Below are 12199 nucleotides of genomic sequence, written 5' to 3'. Positions count from 1 at the left end.
TTATCCTCTACAACCATGATTCTCAGGTGGGGTTGCATGAGATCCTTCGAAGGGTGCTACACAATACTAGCAGTTAGGCGTGTAAATATCTACACTTGATTCACAGGAGTACCCTGGAGACTTAAAATACAAACCCAGAGCATCAAAAACCATTCTGCCGTGCTGTGCTCTGAGAGAAACTGCTCCATTATATTTCTATAGGCAGAAAACAAGTGAGAATCATTTTTGAAATGGGGGGCTAAATGCAGAAAAGTTATGGAGAGATGCCTTAAACCTTAAAAGACTGAAAAACACTGCTCTGTAGAAACACGAAGATGAAAATGCCACTGCTGTCCCCATACTGCAACCCTCCCTGCCCCGATATCCTGACTTGGATGAACTCTACATTACAGCGGTGAGAAGAGCAGTGGCAGGATGTTTAAAGCACCTAGTGGCAGATCATGGATGTGAGTTCAAGTTCTGCACTACCTCAGCCCAGCCGTACAGGCCAGAAACAAAACTTGTTTGGTCACATCTTTGATTGGACACGCTATATAATTGGGAGAGACATCAGACAAGCTTATAGGTGTGAAATGCCATTTCTCTGGTCTCTGAAAAAGCATGTACAGCCCAAGCTAAATACGATGGAGATGAATGACTTTTGCCTTAAACCCATTACAGTCCCTGTAGTGCATTGTTACTCCTTTGGCCAAGCCCAGGAGCCATCCTTTTCCCCTTTCCTAACTAAGGGGAATAGCAAACTTTTTCAAACTAAGCAGAATAGCAAAACATCAACAGAGACCCCCCCCATCTCTTCTATCCAAGCGAAGAGTTTCACCGCAGTGCTTCAGCACTGGCTGTCTTCCCAGCTTCCCTCCCTCCCCAGCATCATCTCTCTGGGAACTTTTAACTTCCCCCAGGGCTACCTAATCATCTCTGTCTGCTGGGCCATGATGCCTAGGTGGGCAGGTTATTACGCTACAGCGGGGCTCCAGTCCCAGAGCCATGCACGTTGTTACTTTCCCTTAAGAAGGCAGTAAACCTGCGGAGCAAAGAGGTTATCCGAAATGGCTACAAACCAAATAAAACCAGCCTAAGGGGGCTGCCACATTTAGTAGCATGTCAGCCAGCAAGCTGTCGGCACTGCTGGGTACCAGGATGCAGCCTTGACTAGCTGGATCTGCTTGAAAACATCTTGTGTGTGTAAGGACCACTTGTCTAGGTGAAGGCAAATCCAGCAGACAAATTGGAGGGAGTCCAGCGGAAGGCAACAAAATGATTCAGGGGCTGGGGCACATGACTTATAAAGAGAGGCTGAGGGAACTGGGTTTATTTAGTTTGGAGAAGAGACGACTGAAGAGGTGGATTTAATAGCAGCCTTCATCTCCCTGAAGGAAGGTTCGAAAGGGGATAGAGCTGGGCTGTTCTCAGTGGTGACGGATAACAAAACAAGGAGCAATGGGCTCAAGTTGCAGCAAAGGAAGTTTGGGTTGGATATTAGGAAGAATTTTCTCACCAGGAGGGTAGTAAAGCACTGGACCAGGCTCCCCAGAGAGGTGGTGGAGTCGCCATCCTTGGAGGTTTTCAAGGCCCGGCTAGACAGCCGTGCCTGTGATGATGGAGTTGGGGCTGGTCCTGCTCTGAGCAGGGAGTTGGACTAGATGTGACCTCCTGAGGTCCCTTCAACCCTCATTTTCTCTGAATCTGTGATTCTAAGTCCCTTGGCCTTTCCTGTATAACAGGAACCAAGTCAGCATGGAAGGGCTGTGGCGTGTGCTTGCTTTTGGGGATTTTGGTTTGGGGGTGTTTTGTTTTTTTACTTAAACTTGTCTTCAGTCAGCCAACAATGCACAAGTGATTCCAGCCCCTGGGAAAGACCCGTCTTTGACTAACCATACATAGGGGCCACCGGTGTTTACAAGATCTATACCATATATACCAGCTTGGCCATTTACACAGGACACCTGCCTGTTCTCATGGCTTTCACTGTCAGCTGCAGCGAACAAATGCGTCACAGGCAAACAAAACCCTCCGTGCTGTAGGAAAGTTTTCCCAGCCTCCCAGAACAGAGGAAGGTCGTGTGCAGACAGGGAGGGGAACCATCAGATGTACAAAGCTGGTTAATGAATCTTTGCCACTCATCGCTCTTCTGTGGGGAGATTGATGATAACGGGAATTGGCTGGAGTAAGGGGTATGTCTATACTGCAGCACTGAGCTATCTATCTGAGCAAGGTATTTAACCCATGCTGGGCTCTGTGCTGCTGCAGCTGGACTACAGCTGTTACTTGGACCGACTTGGTCGATGCAATATGCTGTGAGTTATGGTGTAGACCTACCCAAGGAGGTTGGCTTTTCTTGGGATGAGAGTAATTAGCTTCTTCAGGAAGAGGATGTAGCAACAAGCTGAAGACTCCCATCATTGTGAGTCTTCAGTTCCAGAGCCAAGCATCCTTGGCCCACGTGCCAGGTTTTGCCTATGTAAGGAGGTCATGCATCGTTCAGATGCGCTGGTCAGGCTTGCTTGGGCCGAAGCTTTAGGAAAGGCAATATATGTCGAGCAATGTTCCTAAGTGCTCATGGAGATTCAAATTAGGTAATGTCTTGTGAGTTAAAGCACCTCCAGGGGGAGGTGGCTGCTGAGGTGGTGTGGGGGGAGGGTGTTTTTGGGTCACTATTTTAGACTCGGGTGGACTTTAGATGCCTAAATCCTTTTATAGGGGTAGGGGAGGGTCTTCCTGGAAGTTACAGGGCCAGTCAGAGACTGAGCTGGGAATAGAAGGCATGCCTAGAGAGAGAAGATGTGCTTCCTCACCTGCTCCAGCAGCCCTTCATCTCTGAGACTATGGGAGGAAATAACCCTTCTGCCCTTTTCATCTGAGCCTTGCCTAAAAAACCAATCAAGGGTAACATAATATAGTCCTAATGGTGGATGCTGCACCATTTCTTCTCTCTCCTCTCACACCTACAGCCTCGTGCAACTTGCAGTGCAATTCTGATTGATCTATCAGTGACCACCTCCCCTTGGTGATGTCGGGAGATCAGTGCCCACCACCACTTGGTGACCTCTGGCTTTTGCCTTGTGGCTGAGCACTTACTGCAGGTTTTACTGTAATACAGTGGTCCAGAAAACGTAAAAGGGATTTCAGATCCACCACACTTGCCATCAGAGAGCTGCCCCAGTTACACATTAGTCATTCCCCTAATCTCAAACCCACCTGACCTCTCTTAGGAGAAGAAGATAACGGTTGTTAAACAAACAGCAAAGCAATCACACCTCTGAGTGCTTTGTGCAGTGGACTATGAAACAGCTCGTCAGATGCTAGGGGGTGGAGGAGAATAGCCTTGTGCTGAGGTGGTGGGCAAGAAAAAAAGATCTGGCAGGAGCGCTGCAGCAGGAACAGGCAGGAAAGGGCAAAAAGCAGAGGCGATATGCAAATGCCACGCAGGCCAGAGGGGTAAAAGAAAGAAGAGAAAATTTAAGCAGTACAAAGGAAATCCTCTTTCCCTCGGTGCTGGTATCATTATGGTGTTTGACCCTGCCTATATTGCAGCTATCATCATTTACTTATCGGCGCTTATTGGCACAGTAGGCAACTTGGTCATCCTTTTTGCCTTCATCAGCAATGCAATCCGGCACAAAGTCCTTCAGCCCTTGGACAAAATTATCATCAATATGGCCCTGGTGAACCTCTTGCTCTGTTGCTACAAGGAAATCCCCGGACTCCTCTTCTTTACCAACACCAAGATTTTCGGAGAGCAGGAGTGTCGGATCCTTCTCTACACCTACCACATGCTGAGGCTGATCAGCATCTGGTCGGTGGAGAACTTGAGTTTCCTTCATCTGATCAAAATTCAGAGACCGAACCACCGCTGGTCAAAATTCATTTACAGGCACCAGGGGCAGTACGTGAACAGCATCCTTGCGGGCTGCTGGATATTCAGCATCCTCTTCCACATCCCTTACCTTCAAAATGACAAAGAGATAGAGAAAAACACCAACCGGACCATCATATATCTAGGGGCCACCTCCTGTATCAGGTCCACCGGGAACTTCCTCACGAAGTTCACCACGTACAGCTCAGTCAGTCTGGATCTCATCGTCATCATCCTTGTGATCATCTTGAATGGCTTCATCATTAACCTCCTCTGCAAACACAGGAGAAAAGTGAGGGCAGTCTCAACCATGGACACCAGCTGGAATAAACACACAGCTCAGGCCACAAAAATCTTGCTTTCTTTGCTGTCCATCTACGTTGTCTGCTGGATCTCCAGTGACATGGTCTGGATTGCCATTGTTTCAGGACTCATTAAGAGCAATTTTGAACACAGCATCCTCAACAGTTACTACGGACTTCTCTCCTCTGTTTATTACTCTGCCAGCTCCTACGTGGTGGTGTTTGGATACCGTAAAGTCAGAGAATACCTGAATGAAGCTTGCTGGTGCCTGAAATGCAAGAAGTCCACGGTTGTTCAGAGCGTGGAATAGTAGCTTTAATGGGATACCAATCCTTATAAAACACCAGATGCATTCTCCATCCTTCGAAGCAGAAACGTAACTCGTAATCCCGGATTTCTATGCATACTTAAAGGCACCCTTCGACCAGGTCTTTGTGAGACATTCTGCCTTGGATATTGTTTCAAATGCAGAAGGTCCCCATTTTTGCTGTTTCCTCTCCTTTTCACAGCAAAAGCAATGGATCAGTGTCAACCAGAGTAAGGAACTATTCAGATAACAGGCCTATTAGACATTACACAGGGAAATCTGCAGAAAACACCCTGCCAAAAGCCAATCTCAAAAGGCAAAAAGCAGGTAAACATTTGCCTTCAGGCAGATGAAAGCAAATGGAAACTCCCTGACCATTACTGACCAGCAGTGGCCCAGATTTTAAACAAAAGAGCATATGTGAGTAAGCATTCAGGTTTTGCTATTCCTTATGTTTTAAAGTTGCAAAAAGGGGGGGGGGAGGGGCAGTCTCTTCTTATTAGCACTGTCACTGTCATCTGTGCCTGTTTTCCATTCAGCAATAGATCCGTGAACAACAGAGCTAAAAACCAGGTAACAAAATCTCTCTAAAGGTCCAAGACTCCTTACGTGTATGTGTTCAGGAAATTAAAGGATACAAAGAAAACTAATAGTGGAATCTGCATTTTTCAGATCTTTATGTGCACAAGTGAAAATAGCACAACAAAGTGCTTTGCACTAGAGAAAGCTAATGGTCAAGTGAATGCAATCAGATATTTTGGGGCTATAGGTTGTAGCCGTGTTGGTCTAAGATAGTGGACTCCAACCTTTTTAAGTAGGAGATCACTTTTGGAATTGAAAAGCAACCCAAGATCTACCTGCCCCCCCCCCCCCCCCCCCAACAAGCAGGTAAGTCTATGGAGAGGGAAGTGGGAGGCAAATCAAGGCAAAGGGAGAAAAAATTATTTGGGGGTGCGCCCCCCCCCCCCCCAAGCAGGTAAGTCTGTGGGGGAAGAGGCAGGGGAAGGGGAAGGGGAAAGGGCTGCAGGGGTGGGGGCAGATTGAGATGCCTCCGCCCTCTCCTCCCCCCTTTAGCGAGGATTTAGTTAGGGAGCTTCTGGAGGGGTTGGACGTATTCAAGTCAGCCGGCCTGGACGATCTCCACACTAGAGTTCTAAAGGAACTGGCCGAGGTCATTGCGGGACCCCTGGCACGGCTTTACGAGCACTCGTGGTGCTCTGGCGAGGTACCGGAGGACTGGAAGAGGGCCAACGTGGTCCCCATCTTCAAAAAAGGCAGGAAGGAGGACCCGGGAAACTATAGGCCAGTTAGTCTTACCTCAATCCTAGGCAAGCCATGCTTAGGGGCAACCAACACGGGTTCATCAGTGGCAGGTCCTGTCAGACCAACCTGGCGGCCTTTTACGACCAGATCACCAGGTCATTAGAAGAAGGGGTAGCAGTGGATATAATCTTCCTGGACTTCCGGAAGGCTTTTGACACTGTCTCTCACCCCGTTCTCATTAAGAAACTGGGGGGCTGTGGTGTAGACACCCACACAGTCAAATGGGTCGCCAACTGGCCAGAGGACTGCACCCAGAGGGTGGTGGTGGATGGATCCTTCTCAACCTGGAGGGACGTGGGCAGCGGGGTCCCCCAGGGCTCGGTCCTCGGGCCCGCACCGTTCAATATCATCAGCGATTTGGACAAGGGGGTAAAAAGCACCTGTTCAAATTTGCTGATGACACTAAGATGTGGGGGGACGTGGGCACATTGGAAGGATGCAACAGGCTACAGTCAGACCTAGACAGGTTACAAGGGTGGGTGGATGTGAATAGGATGGGTTTCAACACTGACAAGTGCAAGGTGATGCATCTCGGGAGGAACAACCGGCACCATACCTACAGGTTGGGGAACTCCCCTCTTGTCAGCACGGAGGCGGAAAGGGATCTGGGGGTCATCACTGACTCCAAGATGAACATGGGCCGGCAGTGTGGGGACGCGGTCAGGAAGGCCAACCGCACCTTGTCCTGCATCCACAGATGCATCTCGAGCAGGTCCAAGGAGGTGATCCTCCCCCTCTATGCGGCACTGGTCAGGCTGCAGCTGGAGGACTGCGTCCAGGTCTGGGCGCCACACTTCAAGAGAGATGTCGACAGCATGGAGAGGGTCCAGAGGAGGCCACTTGCATGATCAGGGGGCAGCAGGGCAGCCCCTATGAGGACAGGCTGCGGGACCTGAACCTGTTCAGCCTCCACAAGAGAAGGCTGAGGGGGATCTAGTGGCCTGTTACAAACTAGTCAGAGGGGACCAGCAGGCACCGGGGGAGTCCCTGTTCCCCCGAGCACCGCCAGGAGTGACCAGGAATAACGGTCACGAGCTGGCAGAGGGGAGATTTAGGCTAGACATCATGAGGCGCGACTTCACGGTCAGGGCGGCTAGGGTCTGGAACCAGCTTCCAAGAGAAGTGGTGCTGGCTCCTACCCTGGGGGTGTTTAAGAGGAGGTTAGATGAACACCTTGCTGGGGTCGTTTGACCCCGGCGCTCTTTCCTGCCATGGCAGGGGGTCGGACTAGATGATCTGCTCAGGTCCCTTCCCACCCTACAAACCATGAAACTAGCCCCACTCCCTCCCCAACTACTAGAGCTTCGATCTGCCCCTCCCCGAGGGCGGTGAGGGAGTGCGTGGGGCTGGAGCAGGGACAGGCCCTACAGCCAGGGCGGGACGGAGCCCCGAGTGGCTCATCCAGGGGGTGCAGGGAGCAGGGCCATCCCTGGGGTGGTGGATCGGGGTGACCGCCACCAGCCCTGTGCTTTGGGGGGCCCCACAGACAGTGCTGTACAGCCCCCACCACAGCTGGCACGTGCTGTGGCCATCAAGCACTGCCAGCTGCAGACAACGGTGGAAAGGGGGGCTAACGGGGCTCAGCCCCCACAAACGGAGGGCAGCAGCAGGCATAGCCGTAGGCTGTGTGTGGGCTGCTGCAGCGATGGGGAGACAGGTAACTTTCTTTTAATCTTCTTTATCACCCTGGGCTTGGAGGAGAGGGGGGAGGCAGATCGAGACCACCACAGTGCAGGGGAGAGTGGGGTGGGGGAAGGGCGAATCATTCACCCATACCCATGCCCTCTCCCTGCTGCACAATGGGGATTGTCCCACAACCCAGGTGGTGCGCAGCTAGGGCCAGGGCGGGGAGGCAGCCAGGGCCAGGAGCCGGCTGGGGCCAGGGCTGGGACTTGTGCAGCTGGGGCCTGGAGGCTTCCAGGGCTGGCGCAGCACAGCGCCAGGCAATACTGCTCCCTCCCGCCCACCCGCCATGGCCCTTTCCCCTCCCCCTGCAGACTTTTCCCTGGTTTCGGGGGCTGATGTCCATGCACACATAAAGCCCCACCAATTTTATTTTTTCTTCCTTTGCCTATGCACCCCTCCCCAGGCCCCACACAGGCTGATATGCCTTGGGCCCTGCACTCCCCTAGGGATGGTTCTGGCAGGGGGCACACACCCCAGGAGGGCATGGGGGGCATGTGCCCCTGGATCTGCACATGGGGCGGGCTGCAGCTGTGGGCTGGGGCCAGGCTCTGCCCAGTGCAGGGGCTAGACCGCTAGAAAGAGCCTAGCCCATGGCAGCAGTAGGAGTGCTGGGAGCGAAGCTACTGGGAGGGCTGAAGCCACCTGAAAATTTCCCGTAGCCTCCCCAACCCCCGCTTCCAGCACCACCGTTGCCCACCCTGAGTGTAGTACAGCTCAGCCTCTGCTGGGAACAGCCTGGTGCAGCCTGCCCCCTCCCCACACAAGGGCATGGGGACCGTGTGCTCAGGATCTGCATGGAGTGGGGCAGCTGCTGCTGTGGGCTGGGGCTGGGAGGCTGCCTCAGGCTGTTCCCAGTGGAGGCTGGGCTGTGCTGTGCTCAGTGTGGGCGGTGGCGGTCCTGGGACCGGGGGTTGAGGGTCTGCAGTGAATTTTGGGTGGCTGCAGCCCCCCCCATAGCCCTGTTCTCAGTGCTGCCGCCGAGAGCTGGGCCCTTCGCAGCAGGCCAGCCCCCCTGCCAGGAAGAGCACAGCCACAGCCCTCAGCTGCAGCGTGCCCTGCCCCGCCCCGTGTGTAGATCTGGGGGCATGCACCCCCCCATGCCCTCCCAAGGTGTGTGTATCCCCCTCCTCATGCCCCCCAGATGACCTACCCCTACTCCAGCCCCACTCCCTCCCTCATTGCTGCTGCAGATGCCCTCATGCCCTGCATTTGGGGGGGCACGTGCACCCCGATCTCTGCACAGTGGAGGCAGCTGTCATTGCGGGCTGGGATTTGCACCCCAAGCCCCACTGCAGCTGGCCTGGGAGCAGATGGATGTCACGTGTGTCTCACCGCTGGGCTGAGCTGCATCCACATGTAGCCAGTTGCAGTGGGGCTTAAGACGCAGCAGCAGCCACCTCTGCCACCTCCACCCTGCGCAGAGATGGGGATGTGCCCAGTGGCAGGAATCCCTCCTACACCTGGATGACCCCTTGAGCTCCAATCCTCTCACCACCCAGCCGGGCTGGGGCCCCACTTACCTTCCCCTGTTCCTGGCTGGGCTGCACTGTCCCTCCTTCACCATGGGGGCCTGGATCTGGCCCCTGCCCCTTCCCTCCCCCCAGATTAAACTGCTGAGCTGGGGGGGTGGGCGGGTGGAGTGCATGCATGCGCATCCATGCCCAACACCCTGCCCCCAGCCTAGGATCAACTAAAAGACGCTCCCCAATCTACCACTGGTCTAAGGGGACCCTGGGACCACTGGTCTCAGGACATTGGCAGACAAGGTTTTTAGGGTAAATCTGATATCTTTTATTAGACCAACTCAAATACTTGGAAAAATTCTTCTTTGCAAGATTTCGGGTACAAACACCCTTCATCAGGCTAAGGAAGCATCTGCAGTTGGTCTGTGCTCTTCCTGGGTGGTCACTTGTGTTCACTTGTGTAGTGTAAATCCAAATTTTGATTTCCAAAAGCGTCAGAGCTAAACCTAGCTCTAATATTCTCTGTGGAATAGACTACAAAATGGAAGGGATTCATTTTGTGCCTGCTCTTAGGACATGAGCTCACAGAAGCATAGGTTTTTTTTGTGGTTTCCTTCTTATAAACCTTTTTTAAAGGCCTGCTCTTTTCTTGGGCTCTCCCAGAAAGAGTGTTTATAATTGGTATAATTGCTAAGTTAAAAAATTGTCATACTGGGTCAGACCATAGGTCCATGTCACCCAGCATCCTGTCTCCAACAGTGGCAGAAGTGGAGGCTAGAGGGAGAGCACTGAAGCAGATAGATCTAGAGAGGTTTATCCCCTATCCAATATCTTCCCTGACACCCACCTTTATTGGTTCAGAGACAGAAGAAACATCTCTGGGACTAAGGATACAAGTTACACATAAACTAGTTTAAATAATCAGAAACTGGCTCAAACCTGTAACAGAACAGAAGCTCAGTGCACATAAACCAGTTTCAAAATGGCTGAAACTGGTTTAAGATAAACCTGATTGAATGTAGTATCAGACTTAACTGATTGGAGTCAAACTGGTTTATGAAACTTCTGTCCCAGACCCCTTCCTGGTTCAAAGTAAATCACAGTCCCCCAGCATCCCAGCATGCTTTCTAGCTCTGGGCTGGGCTGGACTAGGCTGTCTGCTCCAGCAGAAAAGGGTTGGGGTGGGGGAGGGAGGCGGGGACCATGGGCGACTGGTGCCTCTTATAGACTTTCATAGATTTCATAGAAATCAGGGCTGGAAGGGACCTCGGGAGATCATCGAGTCCAGCCCCCTGCCCAGAGGGCAGGAAGTCAGCTGGGGTCATAGGATCCCAGCAAGATAAGCATCCAATTTACTCTTGAAGGTGTTCAATGTAGGTGCTTGAACCACCTCCGCTGGCAGACTGTTCCAGACCTCGGGGGCTCGGACAGTAAAGAAATTCTTCCTTATGTCCAGCCTGAAACGGTCTTGCAGGAGTTTGTGACCGTTCGACCTCGTCATCCCTTGGGGCGCTCTGGTGAACAATCATTCCCCCAGATCCTGGTGGTCACCCCTGAGAAACTTATAGGTCATCAGATCACGCCTGAGCCTGCGCTTTTCCAGGCTAAGGAGTCCCGTGTCTCTCAGCCTATCATCGTAAGATCTGTTTTCCTGACCTCTGATCATGCGCGTGGCTCTCCTCTGGACTCTCTCAAGCTTCTCCACATCCTTTTTGAATAGTGGAGCCCAAAACTGGTCGCAGTACTCCAGCTGCGGCCTCACCAAGGCCGAGTACAAGGGGAGAATGACGTCCCGGGATTTGCTCGAGAAACATCTATGGATGCACGCCAGCATTTTGGTCACTTTACTAGCCGCAGCATCGCATTGATCTAGGGTTGGCTCATGTTCATCTTGTGGTCAGTGTTGACCGCCAAGTCTTTTTCTTCTGTAGTGCTAACCAACGTAGCACTGCCGAGCCTATAAGGGTGCTGCAGGTTTTTCCTCCCAAGGTGGAGAACCTTGCATTTTTCGGTGTTAAACACCATGAGGTTCTCGGCTGCCCGTTTGCTGAGCTTGTCCAGGTCAGCCTGGATCACCCGCCTATCTTCTGGCGTGGATGCTTTGCCCCAAAGTTTGGTGTCATCGGCGAACTTGGCCAGTCCACTCCTGACTCCAGTGTGAATGATGAAGATGTTGAACAGGATGGGTCCCAGGACAGAGCCTTGAGGGACCCCACTGGTCACAGGGCACCATGATGAGTGACTGCCATCAATCACAACCCTCTGGGTCCGACCACGAAGCCAATTTCCCAGCCAGCGGATCGTGGTGGAGCCAAGGCCACAACTGGGCAGTTTGGCCAAGAGGTGATCATGGGATACCAGATCAAAAGCTTTTTTGAAGGTAAGATATATGACATCAATCTCTTCTCCCTTGTCTAGGTGATAGGTCACTTGGTCGTAGAAGGAAATGAGATTGGTCAAACAAGACCTACCCGCAACAAACCCGTGCTGGCTGTCCCTTAGGATGTTAGCCTGGGCCAGTCCCTCAAGGATGGCCTCCTTAATAAACTTTTCTAAGATCTTCCCCAGGATAGAAGTCAGGCTAATGGGCCTATAGTTAGCTGGATCCACCCTCCTCCCTTTCTTGAAGATCGGCACCACATTGGCCTTCTTCCAGTCTTCGGGCACTACACCAGAGCACCAGGAGTTTTCAAAGACCCGTGCCAGGGGCTGGGCTATGACGCTCACCAGCTCCTTGAGTACCCTGGGGTGCAGGTTGTCAGGGCCGGCTGACTTGAAGGTATCCAGCTTCTCAAGGTGTTCCTTCACGAGGTCAGCATTGATGGAGGGTAGGGGATCCCCATCACCCGGATCTCCCTGGCCCATAGCAGGCATGGGCATCCCGTGTGACTGATGAAAGACTGACGCAAAGTACCTATTTAATAGGTTGGCTTTTTCCTGGGCGTCAGTTGTCAGTTGCCCCATCTGGTTTAGCAGGGGTCCAACATTGCCCTTGCTTTTCCTCCGGCTCCCCACGTATCTGAAAAAGGACTTTTTGTTGTCCTTGATGCCTGAAGCTAGTTGGAGTTCAGTTGCAGCCTTGGCTTTCCTGGTTTGGTCCCTGCAGGACCGGACCAGCGCGGAGTAATCCTCCTTGGAGGTGAATCCCATCCTCCATCCTTTGTAGGCTTTCCTTTTTAGCCACAGTAGGTCCGCTAGGTCTCTGGAGAGCCAGGGGGGCTGCTGTGCCTTCTTGCTGCCTTTCCTCCATGTTGGAATAGATTT

The 12199-nt window shown here is 52.3% G+C and overlaps 1 protein-coding gene across 1 annotated transcript; it reads left to right on the top strand.

Moving 5' to 3' along the window:
• Positions 1–3503: 3503 nt before the first annotated feature.
• LOC149869831 (olfactory receptor class A-like protein 4) lies at positions 3504–4466 on the top strand. Its single transcript, XM_090034480.1, has one exon. The coding sequence runs from the start codon at positions 3504–3506 to the stop codon at positions 4464–4466; it is 963 nt and encodes a 320-aa protein (XP_089890606.1).
• The last annotated feature ends 7733 nt before the right edge of the window (positions 4467–12199 follow it).

This window comes from Crocodylus siamensis, chromosome 2, assembly GCF_052110815.1.
Source record: "Crocodylus siamensis isolate JL-2025a chromosome 2, ASM5211081v1, whole genome shotgun sequence".
NCBI lineage: Eukaryota > Metazoa > Chordata > Crocodylia > Crocodylidae > Crocodylus > Crocodylus siamensis.
Note: the sequence above shows the minus strand (reverse complement) of the source record. Positions and strands in the feature narration are given on the sequence as shown.